Source organism: Pleurodeles waltl, chromosome 5, assembly GCF_031143425.1.
Source record: "Pleurodeles waltl isolate 20211129_DDA chromosome 5, aPleWal1.hap1.20221129, whole genome shotgun sequence".
In the NCBI taxonomy this organism is placed as follows: domain Eukaryota; kingdom Metazoa; phylum Chordata; class Amphibia; order Caudata; family Salamandridae; genus Pleurodeles; species Pleurodeles waltl.
In genome coordinates this window covers 319500212-319526673 of record NC_090444.1, presented here as the reverse complement: position 1 = coordinate 319526673, position 26462 = coordinate 319500212, and the positions used below count along the sequence as shown (strand labels likewise).

General features: G+C 43.3%; 1 protein-coding gene across 21 annotated transcripts in view; it reads left to right on the top strand.

Annotated features, from left to right (window-relative positions):
* The window catches only part of NRXN1 (neurexin 1), a 1474248-nt gene that overhangs the window by 861891 nt on the left and 585895 nt on the right, over positions 1 to 26462 (top strand). For 15 of the 21 annotated variants that reach the window (XM_069234055.1, XM_069234049.1, XM_069234059.1 and 12 more), the window contains 2 exons: positions 16091 to 16294; positions 19703 to 19729. In XM_069234055.1, the coding sequence (XP_069090156.1) occupies positions 16091 to 16294; positions 19703 to 19729 (231 nt within the window). The remainder of the gene's footprint in view (positions 1 to 16090; positions 16295 to 19702; positions 19730 to 26462) is intronic. The other 6 variants (XM_069234058.1, XM_069234061.1, XM_069234056.1 and 3 more) reach the window with 1 other exon arrangement.

The window sequence follows — 26462 nt, the reverse complement described above, 5'->3', positions numbered from 1 at the left end:
AAGAATGTCTTCATGGTGTCTAACGATCGCCCTGGCATTCATAACAATAATTTTGTGTGCTATCCTAAAAATACTTTGTGGCATATTTACAAGCCCCTACTGTCACCGGAGCATCACAGTTAGAAATGGGGACTTTGGTTGGTAGTCAGGTTACCCCCGTCCAAGCCAGGACCCTCACTCTAGTCAGGGTAAAGGAGAGTCACCCCCAGTTAATCTCAGCTCACCCCCTTGGTAGCTTGGCACGAGCAGGCAGGCTTAACTTCAGAAGCAATGTGTGAAGTATGTGTACCAACACACACAGTAACTCAGTTCAAACACTTAAAAATGACACAACATAGGTTTAGAAAAATAGGTAATATTTATCTAAACACAACAAGACCAAAACAACAAAAATCCAACATACACAAGTAAAGATATGAATTTTAAAAAGATTAAGAGTCGTAATACTTAGAAAACAGTGAGAAAGCTGTTATTGCACTTACGTACCTGGATAGTGTCAAAATAAAGCCACACAGGGAGTGTGTGTTGAAAACAGCCCGCGATCTGTCAATTTCTCACTTGCAAGCAAGACTGTGCGTCATTCCTCCTCTGGTTGGCGTGCATTGTTTCTTCTCTCCTGTAAGTGAGTGATGCGTCAATCCCAGAGGGGCACCTTGGATCTGGGCAGGCTTTGCATTGATTTTCCATGTCCAGCGATGTTGCGTTGAAATCCGGTCGCACAGTGTCAAGAAACCGCGCTGCATGTGGGCTTGAGTCATTAACAGCAGCCGCTGCAGGTGTTGCGCGTCATTTCTCCAGCCGCGTTGCATCAATCTCCCATCCGCGGGTGGAGCATTAATTTTAGCCGCAAGGCTGGCGGCGCGTCGTTTATCAGCTGCAGGGTGGGTGGTGCGTTGAAAGTTTCACCGCATGGCAGTCTTTGCGTGAGATTTCTGTTCTCTTCCACCAGCTGCACCTTTCAAGGGCCCAGAGACAGGTTAGGGCACCACTCGGCAGGCAGGACTCTCAATAGCAAGCCCAGGTGCTGGCAGAGAGAAGTCTTGGTTGTCCCTGAGACTTTAACAACAGGAGGCAAGCCCAGTTCAAGCCCTTGGAGATTCTTCACCAGTGGGAAGTCACACAAAAGTCAGTCTTTGTCCAGCTCTTCTCCCGGGCAGCGGTTCCTCTTGGCTCCAGAAGTAATCAGATTTTCAGGGGGTTTCGTTCCTCCTCTTAAACCCCTTTCTGTCATTGAAGTAGGCCTACTTCAAAGAGAAGTCTCTGTTGTTTTCAAGATCCTGCCTTGCCCAAGCCAGGCCCCAGACCCACACCAGGGTGTTGGCGAATGCATTGTGTGAGGGCAGGCACAGCCCTTTCAGGTGTAAGTGACCACTCCTCTCCTCCCCTCAGTCCAGATGGCCCATCAGGATATGCAGGCTACACTCCAGCTCCCTTTGTGTCACTGTCTATGGTAGAGGTGCAAACACCCCAACTGTCAAACTGACCCAGGCAGGGAATCCACATACAGGCAGAGTCACAGAATGGTTTAAGCAAGAAAATATCTGCTTTCTAAAAGTGGCATTTTCAAACACACAATCTACAAACAACTTCACTAAAAGATATATTTTAAAATTGTGAATTCAGGGACCCTAAACTCCATATTTCTATCTGCTCCCAAACGGAATCTGCGCTTTAAGGATATTTAAAGGCATCCCACATGTTAACCTATGAGAGAGATAGGCCTTGCAACAGTAAAAACTGAATTTGGCAGTATTTCACTGTTAGGACATGTAAACCACATCAGTACATATCCCACCTTTAACATACACTGCATCCTGCCCATGTGGCTACCTACGGCCTACCTTCGGGGTGCCTTACATGTATAAAAAGGAAAGGTTTAGGCCTAGCAAGTGGGTACACTTGCCAAGTCGAATTGGCAGTTTAAACCAGACACACAGACACTGCAGTGGCAGGTTTACAGGGCTACTAATGTGGATGGCACAACTAGTGCTGCAGGCCCACTAGTAGCATTTGATTTACAGGCCCTGGGCACCTCTGATGCACTTTACTAGGGACTTACTTGTAAATCAACTATACCAATCATGGAAAGCCAATCAACAATACAATTTACACAGAGAGCATGTGCACTTTAGCACTGGTTAGCAGTGGTAAAGTGCCCAAAGTCCTAAAGCCAACAAAAAAGGTCAGACAAATAGGAGGAAGGAGGCAAAAAGATTGGGGATGACCCTGCAAAAAGGGCCAAGTCTAACAGTCACTTTTTGTGATAATCCGGTGGTGCTGTGCACTGCGCCATATTTACAAGGTGGTGCTAAGCCTGCCTTGTAAATTTGGACCCCCAATGCAGTTTTCTGTGGTAGAGGAGCATGCAGTGGGTGTTGCTGTGGGTATTTTAATGCAACACCCATTGTTTTTGATACTGCCCTATATTTACAAGAATTCATACATGTGTGTCAGCGCCAAAAACTAACACCACCCCTGCAGCACACGAAGAAAAATCAAAAATCCCAAATAATTGTTGTTAGAAATTGGGTCTTTGGTTGACAGTCAGGTTACCCCCTGTTCAAGCAAGGACCCTCACTCTAGTCAGGGTAAAAGAGAATCACCCTCAGCTAACCCCTGCTTACCCCCTTGGTAGCTTGGCAGAGCAGTAGGCTTAACTTCAGAGCGCTAGGTGTAAAGTATTTGTACCAACACACACAGTAAATTAATGAAAACACTACAAAATGACACAACACCAGTTTAGAAAAATAGGAAATATTTATCTAAACAAAGCAAGACCGAAACAACAAAACTCCGACATACACAAGTCAAGTTATGAATTTTTAAAGATTAAACTCAAAAATAGCGCTTAGAAACAAAAATGCTTCGATGAGATGTTAACAGGGCGTCGTGACGGAGTCGTTCCCAACAAGCCGACACCAGCGGCGCCGGACACTGAGTCGTGTAAACCCCCAAGTACAGTACCTTTGGTGAAGAGTGAAAACAAGCAGATGCGCGAAGTTGGGAATCGCGGCGTCTGTGCGAAACGTTGAATCCGTGCACTTCGAGCAGCGTCAGTCACGACGTGGTGCGGCGACTTCCACGGAGTCGCAGACTTCAGCGGGGCTGCTGCGGCGTCGGGCCTGCGAAGAGCGTCGCGTTCCAGCGAAGGTCACGGCGTCAGGTGCAGACGGCGTTACCGGATTCAGCAGCGGCGTCGGTCCGAAGTCGTCTGAAGTCGATTTCCTTGGATTTCCACCAGCTTTCCTTTCAAGGGCCCAGGGACTGGATAGGGCACCACTTGTCGGGGCAGGAGTCTCTCCAGAGAGGTGGCAGAGAGAAGTCTTTGTTGTCCCTGAGACTTCAAACAACAGGAGGCAAGCTCTAACTCAAGCCCTTGGAGATTTCTTCACAAGATGGAAGGCACACGAAGTCCAGTCTTTGCCCTCTTACTCTGGCAGAGGCAGCACTGCAGGAAAGCTCCACAAAGCACAGTCACAGGCAGGGCAGCACTTCTTCCTCAGCTATCAGCTCTTCTCCAGGCAGAGGTTCCTCTTGGTTCCAGAAGTGTTTCTAAAGTCTGTAGATTTGGGTGCCCTTCTTATACCCATTTTAGTCTTTGAAGTCACCTTTCTTCAAAGGGGACTCACACCTACTTGTGAAATCCTGCCTTGCCCAGGCAAGGCCTCAGACACACACCAGGGGGTTGGAGCTGGCATTGTCAGAGGCAGGCACAGTCCTTTCAGATGAGAGTGACCACTCCATCCCTCCCTCGTAGCAGAGATGGCTAATCAGGAAATGCAGGTTACACCCCAGCCCCCTTTGTGTCACTGTCTTGTGCGAGGTGAAAAACAACCCAACTGTCAAACTGACCCAGACAGAGAATCCACAAACAAGGCAGAGTCACAGAATGGTTTAAGCAAGAAAATGCTCACTTTCTAAAAGTGGCATTTTCAAACGCACAATCTTAAAATCAACTTTATTAAAAGATGTATTTTAAATTGTGAGTTCAGGGACCCCAAACTCCACATGTCCATCTACTCTCTAGGGGAATCTACACTTTAATCATATTTAAAGGTAGCCCCAATATTATCCTATGAGAGAGACAGGCCTGGCAACAGTGAAAAACGAAGTTGGCAGTATTTCACTGTCAGGACATATAAATTACATTACTATGGGGGTCATTCTGACCCCCGCCGGCGGCGGTAGCCGCCGGCCTGGCTGGGACCGCCAGAAGACCGTCCCGCAGTCAGAAGACCGCGGCGGTCATTCTGGGTTTCCCACTGGGCTGGCGGGCGACCGCCAAAAGGCCGCCCGCCAGCCCAGTGGGAAACACCCTTCCACGATGAAGCCGGCTCCGAATGGAGCCGGCGGAGTGGAAGGTGTGCGACGGGTGCAGTGGCACCCGTCGCGAATTTCAGTGTCTGCAAAGCAGACACTGAAATTCAAAGTGGGGCCCCACGACACCCCTCACCGCCATCCTGTTCCTGGCGGTCGGAACCGCCAGGAACAGGATGGCGGTGAGGGGGTCGGAATCCCCCATGGCGGCGCAGCAAGCTGCGCCACCATGGGGGATTCCCAGGGCAGCGGAAAACCGGCGGGACACCGCCGGTTTTCCTGTTCTGACCGCGGCCAAACCGCCGCGGTTAGAATGCCCTGCGGGGCTCCGCCAGCCTGTTGCCGGTGCTCCCGCCGACCCCGGCCCCGGCGGACCTTGACCGCCGGGGTCGGAATGACCCCCTATATGTCCTACCTTATCCATACACTGCACCCTGCCCTTGGGACTACCTAGGGCCTACCTTAGGGGTGCCTTACATGTAAGAAAAGCGAAGGTTTAGGCCTGGCAAGTGGGTACACTTGCCAAGTCGAATTTACAGTGTAAAAATACACACACAGACACTGCAGTGGCAGGTCTGAGACATGATTACAGAGCTACTTATGTGGGTGGCACAACCAGTGCTGCAGGCCCACTAGTAGCATTTGATTTACAGGCCCTGGTACCTCTAGTGCACCTTACTAGGGAGTTACTAGTAAATCAAATAGGCCAATCATGGATAACCCAATTACATACAATTTACACGGACAGCATATGCACTTTAGCACTGGTTAGCAGTGGGAAAGTGCTCAGAGTTCAAAAGCCAACAGCGACAGGTCAGAAAAAAATAGGAGGCAGGAGGCAAAAAGATTCAGGATGACCCTGCATAAGCAAAAGTCCAACAATTGTTTATGTTCAGGAAGGTCCCTTCCTGCATATAAACAATCGTTCAATAATGACGATATGTTACTTCTATGTGTGCGGCATTTTGCAGCACACATAGAAGTGTCAAATCCCCATTGTAGATTGTTAATGTGCCTAAAGGGACCCTGTCTTGCACATAAACAATCATTTGCTTCAACGCAGACACCCTTGCACTTTGGTGCAAGGATGCATGCATTGGCACTGGCAGCTAAATCTAGTGCCAGCACTACAGGAAACAGAGGGGTGCGATGTACTTTTGTAAACACAGCGCATTGCAGCATTTCAGAACTGACGAGGCACTGCCAATCTTAGTGCAGCTCTGCATTGTGCTAGTTCCTTGTAAATCTAGCCCTTTGTTTCACTGCCTGCTCTATCACCCTCTCTTCATACAAACTAAAACCATGTCTAAAGCACTTTCGCATGGGGCTAGGGGTATCAAAACAGTGGTTCATGATTTCCCAGTAGGGAAGCCTTGTGATTCGCTATTAGGAAATCATAAACTGGGATGTACAACAGTGTGTTTAATACTGTTTGAGATTCCCAAATGGGCTGCAAGAAACCTACCTCATTAAGGGCCAGATGTAGCAAACTTTTTGCATGGCGCAAACATCGACTTTCACTGTTTGCGACTTGCAAAAAGCACGTTGCGAAGGGAGTTCCCCTTCCTATTTGCGAGTCGCATCGCGATGCAGAATTGCTTTGTGACTGGGAACGCTGTCGCAAAGCAATTCACAGTTACCACCAGTGTCACACTGGTGGTAACCCAACCACAAAGGGGAAGGGGTCCCCATGGGACCCCTTCCCCTTTGTGAATGGCCCTGAAAACATTTTGTCAGAGCAGGCAGTGGTCCTATGGACTTTATGCTTTAAATTAAGCAATCTTTTTATTAAATGCAGCCCTTTTTCCTTAAAGGAAAATGGAATGTGTTTAAAAAAGAAAAATATTTCTTCTCATTTTCGGTGATACCACTGCCTGCTCCTAAAAAATGTTTTCGCTACCATTCTCAAATTCATTTTGCTTTGGTACATAGAAAACAGCATTCTTCTGGTCGCATATGGCCCAACCTGGTAAATGCTTTTTACATCTGGCCCATAGAGTAAAATGTTGCGAAGCTGCATACTAAGCATGGTGGCTTGAAATACTACAAGACATTGCACAACAAACTTGCACAACTCGTTAAGCACTGTTCATAACTTAGGTTTTTGCAGCTGGCCACATCTTTCAAGGGGGAATCATTCTTTAGTCCTGCAGTTGAAACTGTGTGATTAGTTCGACTTGACAAACCTTTCTTGATTGTACATAAAAGAGACACATCAGTGTAATCTCAAGATTGGGTTTTGTTGTTTGTGGAAAGCAGAGCAGATGGAGGGACAGATGTCACAGCAATATCATTTGGACGCCTCTCTAATTTTCATAGTTGATCACAATGTGCGACTGCCTGGAGGCAACGCCGTCCACAGGTGTACAATTCTGGCAGGGCAAGTGAGTCAATATACAGGCGCACGCTTGCCATAAAGAAGGATAGAGACATGTTTTTTTTATTGAAGTGAAATAATACAAGAGAAAACAATGACCGAACACATAAAATATTTATGCGACTGAATACATTATTGCGAGGGCTATTCTAGGTTAAGGGTTTAGCAGTGAAGTAGCTAGTGATATATCGAAAGGAGAGTTAACATACCCCACTAGCATCACTTGAACATAGAAAATGTGGTGGCAAGCCCAGTAGGTCTTGGTGGACAGAACAATGTTACTCTTGCCTGCAGCCATTAGTTAAGCAAACTGATAGATTATCATCATTAGCTTACTTACTTATGCTTGCACACTCACTGTTCAAGTCTGAATGGGTGTTTTGTCACACTGCATAGCTCAACTGCAAGAACGTCCTGTGAAAAAGGGGACTCTGGCTTTCCCTGTTCTGACAATAGAGAATGAAACAGCAACGGGTAAATTAAAAGCACTCAAACTGTGTCCTTTGCTAGGTGGCTTAGCATGACAGGCTTCCATTCAGCATCAGCCTTTGATATTAAAAGGTACTGGCCAAGCATAAGAAACTGGGTTATTGATTGAGGGGGTGGAAGCCTCACTCAGGCAACAACCACAATCTTTGTCAGGTTGAACACAAAAGTCGCTAAATTAAACTGTGCCTAGCCCTCTGGTAGTTTGCTCCAAAATGTATTTAGCCATAACTTAGAGGCACTGTGTAAAATATAAATGCAGGCCACAAACCGTAATAAAGAAAAAACACAGCACACAAAAACTCCTAAACAAATTTAGAAAAATAGGGTGCATTTTAATAAATAAAATGAGACCAAAATGGCACAAATCCAATCCGTAGAATCAGAGGTATGTAGTTTTAAATGTTTATGTAAGTATAGTGCCTAAAAACATATATTGCTACTCGTGGTGATCTGCATGTGCTAGACTGGGGCAAAGTCAAAGGTTCAGGCCGACCTTGATGGAGCATGGGCCAGATACAGGGACCAGGTTAGTCCAGCTGAAATGTTACCTTCTCAAAAGTCTGAGGTAAAGAGTCCAGTTTGCAGTAGAGGAGGCCGCAAGAAGGGAGAGCATTGCAGAGGGCCATTGCCATGGCGTGAAGAGCAGACAAAACAGAATGGGCTGTCGTCACTGTAATGTGAAGAGCCATTTGAGCGTCATGAACAGCTGTTGCTGGAGCTTCATGTCATCGGTCATGTGGGCTGATGTTGCTGCAGTGCAAAGTGCAGATCTTTCATTACCGCTCATCACTGGTGGTCACTGTAGCACGAACAGTCACATTCAGAGCAGGAGGTTTGCACTGGCAGTCATTACGGGCGGCAGGATCTGCTCGCAAATAGCTCTAATCTTCAGGATTTCTCCTTGTATTGAAGATGAATGCACTCTGATTCCATCCAACGGTCCAAGACGTATAGAGGCACCTCCTGGGTATGATGGGACTCTATGAGAGGTCTGCAGGGCTCATGCAGGTCCCACTTGTAGGTCCAGGCATGTCCAGTTGTAGCAGGTCAGTTGCAGGGAGCCTGTGGAGCTTGTTGTGCTCCTTTAGCTAAAAGCAAGAAGGCCATCAGCTGACTCTTGGAGTCACTCTAGTTAACCTTGGATGAAGGGAGGAGGTCCAGTGTTATTTCTGAGAGTACAGGGCACCCCTCAAGCAGCAGGGCAGATATCTGTAGAACAAGGCTGGCCTCAAGCAACAAAGCAGTCCTATTTTAGCATCAGGGTGGTCCCATGGAGAACAAGGCAGGCCTCAAGCAGCAGGGCAGTCCTCTGGGGAATATGGAAGTCCTTCTTCTGTAGTCCACATGCCAAAGAGTGTACTGAAAATGTATTCGGAGAGCACGATATTTATATCTGGTGAGTGAGAGAAATTCCTGTGCTATCCCCCACAAATGGTTCTTGAAAGTTCTTCCCTGCCAAGATGCCAAGACATCTGGGGCAAAGATAGGGTAGTGTTGGATTCTTGTCTGTGTGTGCTGGAGGCAGCCCTTTGAAATGTAAGTGGGACAGGGAACTGCTCTGCCTTACCCATCCTGGCAGAATGGCCCATCCTACCAACACGTAGTCCTCTTTTGTTTCACTGTCTGGGGGGAATACAATAAGCCCTACTGCCAAGCTATTAACATTCTTGGGACCCAGGGCACTGGCAGCAGGCACCAAAGAGTAAGGACAAGAAAATGGCACATATCTAAAAGTGTAATTTTCAGAACTGTGACTTAAAATACAACTTTACCATAAAAAAGAATTTTATTTTAAATAACAATGTATTTGATTACAGGAATGAGACATGTTTTAAAGTGCCACTTTAGTGGGTTGCAAAAGGAGTGCTGCAGGCTCACTAGTAGCACTTAATTTACAGGTCATGGGTACATATAGTACCTTGTATCAGGGTCTTGCAAGTAAATTAAATGTGCCAATCATGTGTAGGATAATTTTACCACGTTTTAGTGAGAGAGCACAAGCACCGTAGCACAAATTCCTAATGCCAACAAAAACCAATTCAGAAAACAAGAAGAATGAAGTTGGAAATTTTGGGGAACGAACACATCAAGGATGTCAGGTCTAATACCAATGATGGACACAAGTGAAACGGAATATTAGTGTAATCACTGGCAAGTATTCTACACATATTTTACGCCATATTCCATTTTTTTTCTATCTACTGGGACATTTTAGACAGATCCCTACACTTGGTTAATTAGTATTAGGTCCACATCCAAAGGGTCAGTCAACCAGTAGCCTTATGCCCTATTCCCATTGGATGAGTACACAAGCAAGCCCATACACCTGTTGTCCTTTCTTGGCCTTATCGGTCATACACAGTGAGAGTCAGTGTTCCACAGTGAGCTGTCAAACTCACATACGAGTCAACTCTGATCCCCTTGGTGGGACTCACTGAGAAAGACAAAAAGTAATGGGCTTAAATATCTGGATTAAGCATTATTTACACCTATCATTTTTGTTCATTGCGTCATCATCAGTCAGTACCAATGATCTCTGCTTCTGACCTCACCCTTAAAGGCAAAAGAAACAATGAGATCGTAGCTAGCCATAACAGTGCTCTGGACGTAAGGAAAACTCCTAAATTCAAATTTCAAGATTAGTATCAATAAGAAAAAAAACATGGTAGAACTGTTTGGCATAGAAATCTATCAGCCCTCTTGAAACATGGGATCATCTCACAGAAGCACAAATGTAATGCTGCAACTAGCCAGCTGCATCCTAGACGTCTCTTCATTAGTGTGCCCCATACAGACAGCAGTTATGAAGATTGCTCTAAACTAGTAAATGTGTGTGTACCCTAACATTGCTCTGGGGCTACAGCTTTTTGTTCTTCCTGCCTCACAAGTGACTGGCGGAGTTTCTTTTTGTGCTGAGGCACAAAGTGAGGTATGAATAAGAGTGCTACACTACTATTTTTAGAAAAGGCAATCACTAAATGTAACTTTATTATGATGTGGGTGCACTTCAGTTAATTAATTCTATATGCTACTACACCAGTAAGGTGTAGTCGACATATTTCACTGAATTATTCAACCTTTCTGCAGACTCATCAAGACATAGGCGATCATCCTGACCCTGGCGGTTGAAAACCGCCAGGGCAGAGTGCCGCGGAAGCACCGCCAACAGGCTGGCGGTGCTTCATGGGCAATTCTGACCACGGCGGTAAAGCTGCGGTCAGAAGAGGGCAACCGGCGGTTTCCCGCCGGTTTACCCCTGCCCCAAAGAATCCTCCATGGCGGCGCTGCTCGCAGCACCGCCATGGGGATTCCGACCCCCTTCCCGCCATCCTGGTCCTGGCGGTAAAAACCGCCAGGAACAGGATGGCGGGAACGGGAGTCGTGGGGCCCCCTAACAGGGCCCCATAATGATTTTCAGTGTCTGCCTAGCAGACACTGAAAATCCCGACGGGTGCCACTGCACCCATCGCACCCCTTCAACTCCGCCGGCTCCATTCGGAGCCGGCTTCATTGTTGAAGGGGCTTTCCTGCTGGGCCGGGGGCGGCCTTCCGGCGGTCGCCCGCCGGCCCAGTGGGAAAGTCAGAATGACCGCCGCGGTCATTTGCCCGCGGTACAGTCTTCTGGCGGTTCCCGCCAGGCAAGCGGCTTCCGCCGCCCGCCGGGGTCGAAATGACCCCCATAATTTTTTAAGGTCTCAAAATCAGGGGAATCCACAAAAATGCAGACCAATTTCTACTAAAATATGTAAACCTTGAAGGAGGTAATAAACAACAGACTATGTAAGACCCTTCCAATCCTAGGGTTGGACAGTATGTGAAATACGTACTAAACTACAACATACTAAAGGAGACAGCCCATCCTAGCTTCTAAACTCTATCCTATTTGTATAGGAACATAAAAAGATCATGATTCTTTTGGTAAAATGTAGCCTCATCTTTGAGGTGGAAGTTGAGTCCCTTTGGAACAACGACATCTTGACCAGGCAAAAGAGCATTTGACTTGAGTGATAAAAACAGACATTGACAGATGCAACATGCAATTGCTGGTGGTTCATATATTTCCACATTTTTGGTCACTGAGCTGTAACAGGAAGACATCAGATATATGCAAATCAGTCTTAGCCTCCTCCAGTGGCGGCTGGTAATTTTAGGAGAGAGGAGGGGGGGCGGGAAGCACACTCACATTCATTCACACACACGCACATCCATTCACAGCACTCATCAACATTCAAACATACATGCACGCACCAAACATGAATTTTGAAAAAACGCACACACACTTACTTTCAGCTTGGACGTCCCAGGAGGGTTGGGACTGCTGCCTTCCCTCACTGGCTGAACTGATGAGGGAAGGCTGCAGTCCCAATTTCATCACAGAGTGGGATGGGGTCAGTGAGACTTCTGACACCACCCCACTCTGTGACGAGGTGTCACTGATTGATACTCACCCAGGTTGGAGTCAATGGGTGACGCTTCCCCTCATCACTGAGGGGAAGGGCCTTGAGGCACCTTTGCTGAGCTGAGGAGGTCAGGTCAATAGGAGCTATGACCTCTTCAGCCTAGGAAAGCACAGCTCAGGCAGCCAGGAGTCTGCGCAAATTGTGCAAGTCTCGCTCCTGACTGCCTGAGCTGAACATGGAGAGCGTCTGTCAAGCTGACCTTTGCTCAGCCTGACAGGTACTCTTAATGATGGGCAAAAGGTGGGGGGGGATGTGGACCTTCCGCCCTAAAGGACGGGCCACAGCAGGCCTCCTCCCAAAAGGAATGGTCAACCCAAAACATAGGTCATGCTTCTTCTGTATGGAAACACAAACAACTCCAGGCGCTTCAGCCCTTTCTAGCAGTCTTAGCTGAACTTTCTCATGTGATCCATAGATAAGGCTTATTTAAACACAGTTTTCCCAAGTTTTTAATAGCACAATAAGCAAAACCATGATAGAGCTAGGGTAAATGCAAGTGGCTAAGATGGCAACTAATAACTTAAACATTAAATCCAGCACTTTTTTTCCCCACGGTAAAGGGTGTAATATAATGGTCGACATGAGGAGTGTCATTTCTGCATTCTACTGTGGCTTTGTTCCTTTCCTAGACTTTCCTTGAAACTAGTATTAAATGCCTCACTGGTCTTTCAAGGAGGAACGCTGCATTTTTAACGGTCTCTTCTTGCAAGGTCCAAGACGTTGGTCTGAAACCATACTCAGGCAAGACTGCAAGTGAGGGTGTTCAAGTATGTGTGTGTGTGTGTCCGGGTATGTGTGTGCATTTGTGTGAGCGCCCAAGTGTGTGTTTGTGTGTATGTCTGGGTTGGCTGTGTATGTCCATAAGCATGAGTTCCTGGGAAGTGGTTTTCACCTGTGCACTTGTGGATCTGCCAATGACTGTCATATGAGAGAACTGGGCGTACATCATAGCATTGCATCGCACATTAAAGAAATATGCAGAAAATTGTCTCATCACATCATTGGAAGGTAAGCTGAGTAAAAGACACATCCTTTCATTGTCTGTCAGGCTCGTGTGGGTAAACTGAGGTGCATCATGGCATCGACTGACATAAGAGGCAGTGTTTCTGCCTCCATTTTCCCAGGTACATTTGGTCTGTATATGGGACAAGGAGCTAGGGACCAGAAGGGGTAAGTGAGGCAGATGTACAAATAACTTAAAGCCATACTATCAACAAAGGGGCAATAACAAGCTTAAAGTGACTATGTTACGCCGGTTGGGATAGGGAATTATGGGATATTCAGGACAATGTCACCATTAAATGGACATGAAACACTATTGATAAAAGGCACGTGTATCGTATGAGAGTTGTATAATGAACAATAAACACCCACAAGCCCTCAGACATACAGGAATGTGTAAAAACACTCATGATTTACATAAAGGAACCACTGTAAAGGCAATCCGGTGAAGGGTCCTATGAGTGGCTACTCGAGAAGAGAAACTGTCCTAAAATGTAGCTGTGGCAACATGACTTCACTAACATCCACTCGCCAGCACGACCCTGGAAATTGTACAATTTGTTGATGAAGATGCAATATCTGGGGTAAAACAAATGATCAATATTTTTATAAATACGCACTGTGGTTCTCAGGGCAGGAAAACAATGCTGTGCAGAAATAGCAGAAAGTCTACTGTGATTAAAATGTTACTGCCTTGGAAGAGCACACAGCCTTGCTTCTCATGCAGGAAAACCCACAAATAGTCCCTTCACCACCATTGTTCTTATGATCCAAATGGGGTTCCCATTCTCTGTTGCCATGTTAGAGAACGTAATCTTAACCAATCTCATTACTGTTCATACGCTGCATAATTTTAATTAACAATTTTGTTGCTAGAGTGGCAATTTATAGTTGCCCTTCTTAGACTTCTAATCTATAAAGCACTTGACTCGATATCTCTCACTGCACTCGAATGCAATAAATTCAGATTCATCCTGTCAAAATTAGGCATGCATTTGGCATAGTATAAATCCTTTGAGGAATGCGTTAAAATGATTTCAGTTGAAAACATTGGACCATGAAGGAAGCCTTTTAATCTGGAAAGGCACACAGTGTAGTGTGCACGAAACCCTCTTTTTTTGTGGCCATATTAAAGAAAAATTTGTCAACTGCATATTATAGATACACTTTCTGGTAGTCTTAAATAAATTAATTTTAACACTGGAATCACTGGAAATAATCGATGTTTTTACAATTAGTTTCGTATCTGTCATAGCACGGTGCAGTTTCTGATTGATTGTTGCTTGCCTAATTATTCGTATTTGAATTCCAGATCGTTGTGTAAGAGTATTTTAATAAATTGGGAGAAAGAAAGCCTTCAGTTAACGAAAAAGGACCTAACTCACTAAAAGCAAAAACAACAACGAACAATGGAAGATGAGCTGCTATATTTGTGCCTAGATGTTCAGTCTTCCTTTATTTGAATGATACATGTTTTGTTTACGTTTTCTGGAATGTGCAATCTACTCGAAAGTAAATTCTAGATCGTAAGAAAACAAATTAAACGAGGCATGGAGGCTTTCTATTTAAGCTTTAAACCCCTGAGCTCAAAGCATTCACATGTATGGAAGCAGCTGTTCATTGTCCATCCTACATTAAATGACCAAGCCAATGGTGTGGGCGCATAATGAAATAACAGCAGTTCACGCCTCACAGCAATGGACATCATTGCTATCAGTCTGCCTCATCCAGCACAGGCATATAAACGCACCCACTGTCGCTGCCTCCACAACCTCAATTGTGTCTATTTGCAAGGCTTTTTCTGTGAGGGCTTGTGCTTACTTCTGTGCTAGGTATGTCTCTGAATCACAAAGATGTTTTTTTCCTTTAGGAAGAATATGTCAGTCTTAAATAAATGGCAATACGTAAATCTAGTTTGAAATACTCTTGCAAACAAAATATTCTGTATGAATCAGATCTGAAAATTCTGGTTAAATTTACATATAAGAGAGAAATAAGACACAACAACATATTGAAAAGCTTTTTCTGATTGCACTGAAATAACGTGAGTCTACATAGAACTAACAAGAGTGACCAGTGTGAAAGAATTTCACAGCAGGGAGGATTCTTAGGCCCATATTTATACTTTTTTAGCGCTGCATTTGCACTGCTTTTTTACTCAAAAGCGGTGCAAACTTACAAAATACAATTGTATTTTGTAAATTTGCACGGCTTTTGCATCAGAAAAATTACGCAAATGCGGCGCTAAAAAAGTATAAATATGGGCATTAATGTCTACCTCTAACACGATATACCACCCAACTTCAATTGGTGGATGTCTCTCAACATAGGGAGCCCATAGATGAAGCATCTGTGGGCCTTGCTACGTTCTATCTAATGTCTCGGTGTAGGTGGGCCTGGAAGGTTGAAGGGGTCTTGTGTGGTAGTAGAGTGCCTTGATAATGGACTGGGCAGCTTAGAAGTCAGAAAACTGTGGATTTTTTCAGATGCTAGGCAGGTTCTAGGGTTGATGAGGCTGAGTCACATTGTATGTAGAAGAATGGCATAAATGGAAAATAGGGTCAAGAAGAAAAAGGGATGACAGATTCACATGTTTTGGGCACATTTGTTGAGGGGAAACAAATGATGGCAATCTTTGTGGTATAAAGCATTAGTCAGATGGCAGTCATTAGGCACTCTTTTATTGCTCATTCAAACTGGTTCTCTCTGCAATCTTTTACCCATCCAAAGGTAACCACAACTATCTCTAATACCACAATATCCTGAATTCGTACTTTAATATGTTTGTACAAGAATAATTCATTTATATGCACTGATGGTTGTGTTTGTGGATTTGTGGCAGGTGTGTAGTGAATTAAGTTTTAGGCAGGTGCCTTTAATATTTTTATACTTATTTTTTGTATTACTCAATGGCTTCCGTGGTTGTGTGTGGTGTCAGTTTAGGTAACACAAGTCTTAATAATCCAGGTATTACACAGTAGTAACTATTACTGAAACTGTCAGAAAAATATAAGAAAACAAATCAAATGTTTGATTAGACGTGTGTGTGTGTGTGTGTGTGTGTGTGTAGATAGATAGATAGATAGATAGATAGATAGATAGATAGATAGACTGACTCACACGTTAGGGACCATAACGTATAGCAAATGAATAAGTTGTCAAAGCGGACAATGTAGCTATAATTTAAGCACCATACCTAGCAGGAGAAGATGTCACCTTTGTGTGGGTGGGTACATGTGTTTGATCTCCTTTCCCTAGTTCTAGGAGTCACTTGCTATGTGTATGCTTGTGTTTGGCTGCACGCGACGGACTCCAACGAGTATTAACAAGAACACAGCTGCACATTCATACACTGAGATGACAACTACTGTATACGTGCTCGCAGCAGTACACTGGCGACTTTGCACAACAAATCATGTGACAATTGTCTTCCTTTCCTTTGCAGAGGCAACGGTGTTGAGCTATGATGGAAGCATGTTTATGAAGATCCAGCTCCCAGTTGTCATGCACACAGAGGCAGAAGATGTGTCTTTGCGGTTCAGGTCGCAACGGGCGTATGGCATTTTGATGGCCACCACCTCCAGAGATTCAGCGGACACCCTTCGCTTAGAGCTTGATGCAGGACGCGTGAAACTGACGGTCAACCTAGGTAACACCCCCGAGCCCCTCTCACCTCGCTCCCTTAAAAAGACACATTATTTTATTTGCCTGGAAATATATTTCTTAACAGTTTGTTTGGCACAAACCTGCAAGGAACACCAGCTACCTGGAACACACAATGTTTTTATTTTTATTTTATTTATTTTACAATAATTTGATAATATATTTAGGTTTGTTTTGCTTTCTTTGCACACTGCAATATAATATGCTGTAATGTGACGTTTTCTCTGCTTCTGGGTTGCTTAAAGAGAGAAGCCTAGTCCATCCAGCTCAATACTGGGTGATGCTCTTTTTCAGAATATTTATGAGCGCTGCTTTCTCCTGTCAGTAGTTACATAATTTAGAAGTGTGCGTGCCGAAAACTCTTTAACAGTTCAAAGTGGGTCAGCCTCTTCTCTCTGGCAGACAGCGCAATCCACAGCACGCATCACAGAGAGTCTGCAGTTCACACATGATGTGCTGCTTGCTGACGCCTCTCCAGTGCTTCTCTCTGTAGGCGACCCCCTCTTCTCTGTACTAATCGACTATGCTGTTTTTTGGGGGGTTTCAAAAGATAACACACACCCTTCAATGCCCAAAGTCTGCGGCCCTTTAGCAAACAGCCTTGTGATCATAAAACACACATTCTTTCTCAGAAAAAATGCTTCTCTGCTTTGGAGAACATTTACAGCCTGGGTGCTTTTGCAGTTATTAAATACACACATCTTTTGGTGCGTAAACGGATGGTCATATTGCAAATAAATGTCAAGCTATGCAACAATTGCCTTCGTCTTTAATACTCCAGCCCGCTGTGTAAATTATGGGGGTTTAAAACTGTTCACAGACTTAAATATAAGTGGGTATGCAAAGTACCATTCTATAGAAAGATAGGTCAGTGAAGCGCTGTTTCAGTGCATTTCTCTGAACATCAGTCAACTCAGAGCAAACCAGACTCCATACAGTCCTGCATCCCCACCTCCTGGTTTTATGTTGTATTGCAGGATAAAAAGGACGCATTTTTTCAGAATCCACCATTTTAGAAACTAAGAGATAAAATGGCATCAGCAAACTTTCCAAATAAAATGTTTCTGTGCAAAGAAGTGTGTCATTATTGGTCCCTGGCTGTTTGCAACCACTTTTCTGATGCGGTTGACGACACATGACAAACTCAGCTACATGGAAACAAAATTAGGTTTTTTAGTTTATTCACACTCCACAAAGGCATGATTGTGAATATGTGTGCATTGTATTATTCTTTCAGATGAGGCAGCGAGAGATTGTCAGGATATTGATATTTTCTTCAATACATAAAACATGAACAAAAATAAAGAATACCATTTTTCATCTAATGTTCAATTAATTACATATGCAATTTACCACTCGCTGAAACATTTTATTTCATATACAAAACACAATTTGTTAGAGCCTTGCCCAATAAGATTCAGATCTATGATTTATAGCACCTGTACACTCATTACTTAGCCCCCTCACCACGCGTATTCAAATGTAAGTAACTTAAAACAAACGTGGAACGTTTTTGTAACATTAAGACAGTTTGAGAAAGTATACGTACTCACAAAAATATTTTATAGTTTTCAAATATTTGAATTTATGGCTTATGCCACAACGTTCTCTCATTTGTTTTAATTTTAGAAAGAGTAATTTATCGAAATCTAATACTTTAAATCGTCTACGAGACAGCCTTTTTTGAAAAAAATATATTTTTTTTTCTTTATGTATAAACGGAATGCTTCACTTTCTTTAGTACAGGAGATAATGGAAAAATAAGGGACCGATATCCATGTTTATCCATTCCCAAGACTGTTTTAGAGCAACATAGTGAATTAAGAAGACATTTAAATATAGCCGCAAACAAACAATCACTTATTTTGTTCATGAAAACTATTCTTCAGACTATTTAGGAATTTGTATGTTTTTAAAACCTGTGCTGCTGTTAACAATTACAATCCAAAGACAACATTCTGTTGTCCTCGGGGAGGTCTGTGAATGAAACGCAGCACCTCTTTGCATGTCATGATGTGCATATGACACAGCCTATGCTCCTCAACGCAGGTTGTACCCAGTAGAGTACCTAAGAATTCAGGGCCTCCGAATCACCTCTTAACTTCTGTCTTCCCTGGTTCAGTGGCCTCTGTCTCCCCATCTTAATTCACTGTAGTAATCTCCAGTGAAGACACTTAGCAGATTAGTCAACCACTGCATTAACACCCGTGTAAACTCAGTATTAGGAAAAAAACAAATTATATTAAATGTGATAGTTTATATTGAAATGGATAGCCATATCAATTTCTCCTTGTAAAAATAAAGGTCAGACGATGTCAGGAGAGCAGAGCTTGCACACAAGCTTTTGTGGAATCTGGGTCACAAACGTCATGCGGGCCCTTTTCTGGTTTTGCAGCAGCACGGACACTTAATTCAGAACTGAAGCAATGTAAAATGTCAATTTTCGTCTCAGTCCCATCATATGGTACTATTTAGTAGTGACTTTTGTTACATTTCTAATCATGAACATATAAAAAAAGCAAGCAGACGTGCTTTTCTGATTTTTAAATATAGTTTGCAGTAGCATGGGTCCCTTAAAGGTGCAGAGTTTAGGCAAAAAGCTGCATGCTCAACCCTTATTACAACAGTGCAGGCGTTACAGATTTAACATTTGCCTTAGGACTCATGTTTTAATAGAAATCTGCAATGGAATTGGTTCTCCTGACTAATGCAAGCATACAGTGCACAAAACATATGTTTAAAAAACTCCATAGCACATTCACAATCAAAAGTGGGACAGAACATTATTAAGCTCATCCATTCCAATCAAAATCCCTTTCTCCCTTCTCAATGAAGGATACAATGTCTCCACATACAGCAGGCCTATGCCTAAAACTTTATCAGACATATTCCATGACTTTATAAAATGATGCTAGACTATATTGAACTATAACCTTTGCACCACAACATTCCGCATAACTCAGCCTTGGTGGTAGACTGCAGCGGTCCTTGATGTCTGATCGCGGCATGCCTGTTTTAGCACCCCATTGTGAAGGAGCACGTTTAAAAATAAATGCACATAGAATAGCTGTATGTTCTTTCACAGATGGGACGTTATAGGCGGGTTGCCCTGGTCAGACATGCTTGGCAGATAAAGAACCGCTTTCACCTTCATTTGTCACCATGTAGCTTGGTTTGAATTTGGCCATTTTTAAAATCTATTTTGTCATACGTACATATGCATTTTCACACAATATCTATGCGTTATTGCAATATGTAAAGAATAAAAATGGTATTGAGTGGCCATATTTGCATGTGTCCGTCCCCGGAAGGGTGGACTGTCATTTTATTGGATGTCTGCAGCTGTTACCTTGAAGGATAAATTTTCATTTTTCATCTATTCTTCCCCATCTAGACTGTATCAGGATTAACTGTAATTCCAGTAAGTGCCTATTCAAAATTTTTAAAACGTTTTTCTCCATTGTACAATCATTTGCACTGGGTGTCAACATGATGCATACATGTTTAACTTCTCATTGGCCCAGTTTTTGAAAAAAAAAAACATTTTTATGGGGTGTAAAAAGTCATTGTGTAAGGCTGAAATGATTTACTTACTGTCAAGGAACAACCTCAAAACTGGCTTACAGGAATCGCACATAAAAGTTTTAAACTTCATTGAACAGAGAGATGAGAAAACAAAATCTTCTGTTATGGGTATGTATTTTGAAAAATACAATTATGGGATCCCTGTGTTTTTGCAGGATATTTGCATGATGAATTTTTACATCCGAGATATGTGTAGGTAAGACTGCTTAACTCGAAGTCATTCTTTATTTAAATGTGCATGTCTTTAGGAAGTTAGAGCAAAGACTACCAAACGCATGTTTGTTCTTTAGTCTGTTAGATAAGCACTTAGTTAAAAAGATCAGCGGTGCTCTCAGGGTACAGGAGGACTGCGATTTTATTTTGTCTCTTGATATTTTACAAGGGATTATGCAATGGTCCATCTGTCACAGCCAATCTCTAATCATGTTTTCTTCAAGTCTTTAGGCCAGCGATGTCATATCTAACTATTCAAGAATAGAAAAACATTATTATTTTACCTAAATATTTCCATTCGATCATTCTGTTACAGTCAAATGTTTAACTTTTTGGAAATATACATGTTGTCAAGTGTGCTTACAGTGCATAGCGTATAGAGAAGGGCAACCACTGAGTTTTTCAGATGTAAAATTAGCATTCTGTTTTACATGCGTTGTAAAAATTGTGCATTAATCAATCAATATAAGTTATTGTACTAATAGTAGAGTACTATTTCAATTTTAAAGCCTTTTGATGTAGAGATCTGTTTGTAAACCAAAAATTACAAATATGTAAACCTTGGTACATGAGCAATAATTTACATAAGAAACTTCAATGGCCTCAAAGACAATGAGTACAGCGGTCAGATAGCAAGAGATGTCCAATTTAATCTGTAGAATTTGCACCCATATCTGTCACAGTAAATATGATGTCAGCCACCCCCCTATGCAAAATGTTGTGAAGGGACCCTGAATTTAACACCACCCTTGGCATCCTAAGAACCTCGTTAGGCCACGTCACTAATCTCCAACACACTAATACAAATTCTGCTGCCCACTGCACTGCAGGAGTTGCAGATTTCCATGGCACAATGTTCTGTAGTTGGTTCACTGAGACATACAAGTTTGTGAGAATTGCTAATAAACGTTGGATGTCGCAAATAACACACCCCACTACAATGCTAATTCCAGGTTGTCTATAGAAGGCACAAACAACTGTTTTTTTTTTCAGATAAGGTTTCTTCTCACAGATCACAGTGTACTAAATATGAGTCGGGTTGGCACAGCTTTACTGTAAACTAATGATCTGTACTGAACTCTTTGCAGGGATTCAGAGCCTTGTGTGTGGCTTTAGGTGGTCATGGCATCTCTAATTGAGTAAACGCTGGGAAGTCTGATTTTGGGCCCGTTGAAACTTGCTGCTTGCTGAGGTTCTTTTATAGAAGTCACATCAAGAGGGTGAAGTAGTAATCCAGACAGGAGACCACTACAATAAACAAGGCAATTTTTAAAGAAATGTTACCAGAGAAAGGATTCTGCGAAGTTGGTGAAAGAGTTGAAATGCCTTTTTGGTTACTGCATTTAAATATCTGCTAAACGCAAGGTCATAATATAACTTCTAGCAAATCCAGCATGCCCTCTATTGATGTCCTGGAAGTGGGCCCGAGGACTCTGGGCAAGAAAAATAAAAGAGGTGGTATGCTATGGGCCCAAAAGCAGGATCTCATTTTGCACGTTTACCTGGTCGCAGAGGCAGAAGCAATTGATATTCATTCAGTGTTGGTTATCTTTGAGACAATGTCATACTGAGTGATATCCAGATTTTTACTATGTTTCCAGGTGGAGTCGGTGCCCAATGTGATGAGCTGCAAATACACGAGTTAATGTTGCCAGGTAGCTGTTGATCATGATTGATAAAATCCTTGTAATATTCCGAAGTCATAAGTTGTGATGTCAGAAAGGGTGGAACCTACTTTAACTAACCACAGGTGTTTCCATAGGGAACAGGTAAAATCTGATGCACAGCTTAAAGTCAAGAGGTCAAGCAATAAATATTGTAACCAATGTTTTTGAAAGTCACTGATAGATCCAAAAGGATCAGAGCACAGAAAAAGGAGATAGTCATAGAAGCTGGGGATTTCTTTCTGGAGATCAGTGTTGGACTGGCCTATAGGACAGCCTGGCACTGTGACACAGTGTGACAAGGGCCAAAGTGTGCATCATTTTTATTGGTCCCATCATGACCCAATGGACAAAGCATGTCCTTGCACTTTCCCTTTCAAGAAAGCCCACCTGGCTGTGGAAGACTTGCACACTGCTTCATAGGCCAGTCCAAAGCCTTTGATGCTTAGAAGAATACTTTCCATACCCCAATATGGGCAGACATGTGACTTTAGTTCACCTATCACGTTGCTGTTGTTCAGTGGCATGAGAAGTTGTGATATTATAAATAATTGCTCACTATTCCATTCTCTCTAGCTAAGCTCACACTAAGCAAATCATTTAAAGCATATATATACCTGCTGGTTCCAGTGCACTTGGAATGTACTGCAATCCTCAAATGAAGTGGTAGTTGTGCAGATATTCTTGGTCCTGAGATTGCCTTTTTTAATGCATACTTCAGATTATTGGGACTTTATAAATATATATATATATATATATATATATATATATATATATATATATATATATATATATATATATATATATATATCCAAGAAAGAAGTGACTCAAACAGATGATCTCACCAAAGAACAAAAATATGTTTGGAGAGATCATCTGTTTGAGTCACTTCTTTCTTGGATACTACATTTTCTTGTGACTCACTGCATCCTTTGGGATCCCGATGTTTGCCCTGGCTGGCTGTTGTTTTCTTGTGATACTTCGGGGCATATTTATACTCTGTTTGCGCCGGAATTGCGTCGTTTTTTTTGACGCAATTCCGACGCAAAACTAACTCCATATTTATACTTTGGCGTTAGACGCGTCTAGCACCAAAGTCCATGGAGTTTGCGTCATTTTTTAGCGTGGACACCTACTTTGCGTTAATGATATGCAAGGTAGGCGTTCCCGTCTAAAAAAATGACTCCGAGGCATGTGCGCCGTATTTACACTCCTGGGCAAAATTCACGCCCGGGAGTGGGCGGGTCAAAAAAAATGACGTACGGCCGCTTTTGCGCCGTTTTTTAGCGCCTGGTCAGGGCAGGCGTTAAGGGACCTGTGGGCTCGGAAGGAGCCCAGAGGTGCCCTCCCATGCCCCCAGGGACCCCCCCCCTGTCACCCTTGCCCACCCCAGGAGGACGCCTAAGGATGGAGGGACCCATCCCAGGGACATTAAGGTAAGTTCAGGTAAGTGTTTTTATTTTTATTTTTTGTGGCATAGGGGGGCCTGATTTGTGCCCCCTACATGCCACTATGCCCAATGACCATGCCCAGGGGACATAAGTCCCCTGGGCATGGCCATTGGGCAAGGGGGCATGACTCCTGTCTTTGCTAAGGGGAGTCGAAAGAAATGGTGCAAATCGTGTTGAGGCGATAAATTTGCCTCAGCCTGACTTGCCCCATTTTTTGGCGCCCAAGCTCCATATCCCCCTACGCCGGCGCTGCCTGGTGTTCGTCGTTTTTTTCCACGCACACCAGGCCGCGCCGGCGGCTAAAGCCGGCTAACATCATTGATTAAATACGGCGCCCACATGGCGCTTCAGAATGGCGTTAGCCGGCGCTAATTTTTTTGACACAAAACTGCGTTAGCGCAGTTTTGCGTCGAAAAGTATAAATATGGCCCTTCATCTTCTAATATATATATATATATATATATATATATCCAGAAAAATGGTGTATTTAAATCGCACACCAAGGGCTGCACATCATTCAATACCAGCTGGTAAAATACTCAAAAAAACACTTATTATCGATAAATTCATCGGCTGCTATTTATTGAAAAAAGATTAGATTGCAGGTAAATCACACCAGCAAAAGTTGGTACAAAAAGCACAAAAAAAAGATCGACAATGTGCCCACCATTCAAAAGACACACACGCTGTCCCAACCAAATGTCTACGCGTTTCGGCCGAAGCCTTCAACAGGATATATATATACACTAGTGAGTGTTGAGATCTTTTTGAAGGATAAGGGAAGCTTGAAGTAAGGAATTGAAGTATTAGTTCAGAGGACTGAGAACCCAACTCAAATGATAATCACAATCCTTGCCAGGGTGAACCACTAAGGTCACTAAATAAACCTGTGCTTTGGTAGCTTGGCAGTTAGGCTTAAATTAGAAGCACTGTGTAAAGCACTTATGGAGTATGCAAACAGTAATAAAGAGAAAACACAACACTAGAAAAATCTTGAACCAAAATGACATAAAAACAACAAAAATACAATAAGTAGAACAAGTGATAAGACTTTTTAAAGTTTGGATTAAACATAGCACCAAAAAGCACCAAATGCAAACCACAGTTATCTAGTTTCACTAGACTGGGTGGACGTCAAAAGTTAAGGCTGACCACAATGGATCGGTGCTCGGATACAGGGACCAGGTTCATCTCAGTGGAAAGTTTACCTTTGGACCTAAAAAAGTTTATAGACATAAATGGCCATCAATGGGTCCCCCAGAGGGGCAAGCTGGACCTGAAGCATGCTTCAACGAAGGTGGGTTACTGATGACTGGGATCCTGGTGCAGTCATTGATGAAGGAGGCACAGCTCCAAGTGGTGAAGTCTGGAGTCCACGTCCAGGAAGGGCTCAGCGTTAATTACCTTCTGCTCGGCGACGGTCTCCGTGGAGCTCTCTATGTTCAGACTTAGAAACTGGATTCAGATCTTCTTCAGCAGGACAAACCAGCAAGCTGAGATCGACTGGCAATTTGACGTTAATTGCTGCAGCTTTGACAGTGTTCCCAGTTTCTATCAATTTTCCAGGAAGAAAGTTGTCCAAAGTTTCTAAGTCCCACTTCTTGTGGTTTGGGGCAGAAGAGGGGTATACTCTAACAAGAGCCAAGGATTCAGAACCTGGGGGAACCATTTGCAGGTTAGGACTCACTCCAACAGATGTCAGCCACAGGGTTCAATTATAACTGATCAGCTGGGTAGTTGCAGTAGAGGTCTCAGAAGGTTGCTGTGTCCCTGTAGCTCAAACAGGAGGTCAGCAAACTACCTCTTCTAGGAACTACCTCTTCTAGGGTGCTAGTTTCAAGGCAAAGTGATCCAGTCTGTCTTCCTTTAGGATTTAGACAGCAGGGCACTCCTTCATTTGATCATCACTAGTCCAGGAGTGTTCTGAAGAGTGTAACAGAGCTGCCACATTTATGCCCATTGCTAGCCAGTCGGTGGGTGAAACTCATGAACACTCCCTAATGAATGGGGTAATAGTTCTTCGGGCGCACTATTGCAGCACTTCCTGCGAGTTTCACCATGACCTATCCCACAGTGCCTCTCTTTCCTAAATCCAACATGGCGGAACCTTTCTTCCCCATGGTCAGAGCTCCCTTTGCCTTCCCAGACGAGTCACTATGATAATGGACAACCCCTTTCTTGTGGTCACTCCAAACCAGTTCTATAGTAGCTCCTCCTTCCACCATGTGTGGGCCCAGGTTGTCTAGGATGACAATAGGGAGGCAGGTCTAGATGTAAGCTACAACTTACAGTGACAGGGTCGGCATCCTTTACAACTCAGGATGAGGCTTGACGTAGCCCTCCCATGCAGTTCCACTTAAGGGAGTAAAACCCTACCCCAAACCCAATCCCTTGGTCCACTGTCTGTGAGCAATCGATATCTCACCACAAGGGAGCCATCAGATGACATTGCACACTGGCAGAAGGGCCCTTTTGGCTTTTGGTAGGAAAATGAGAACTTTCTAAAAGTGTAATTTCCAAAAAAAGTAAGCTAAAATCTGAGTTGACCATTGGATTTTAAATGACTATTAAAATGAGCCCCTGACCCATTTTTGTATCTACTCACAAACTAGATATAGCTCCTATTGAATGTAATAGTGTAAACAGTGTTAGCCTTCAGGAGAGAGCTTTTATTGAGCCTTGCCACAGTAAAAAGTGACACTGTACATTTGTCACTGCTACACCATGTAAAATATTAAATGCACATGCCCTACTGTTTAAATACCATGCAGCCTGCTTTATAGTCTCTTAGGACCTACCTTAGGGATGACTTATAAGTCGTAAAAAGGAAGGTTTAGGCCTGACAAAAGTTTTACTTTGCCAGCTCAAAATAGCATTTTGAAATTGCATACTTAGGATGCAGTGGCAGGAAAGGAGACATGTTTTACCATGCTACTTTATAGGCTGGCACAATGAGTGCTGCAGCCCACTAGTAGCATTTCATTTACAGGCCCTGAGAACATAAGGTACAATATACAAAGGACTTACAAGTAAATTAAAGACCAACTGTTTGTATAACAACCCAAATATGTTTAAAGAGGAAAGCATAAGCACATTACCACTGGTTAGCAGGTAATGTGCCCAGAGTACTTTGACCAGCAAAATTGGATTAAAAGAAAGAAGGCAAACATTTGGGAAATTCCACACAAAAGTAGGCAATCTCCAATACTTGCAAAGATCTACAGAAACATTTAGGGGGTCA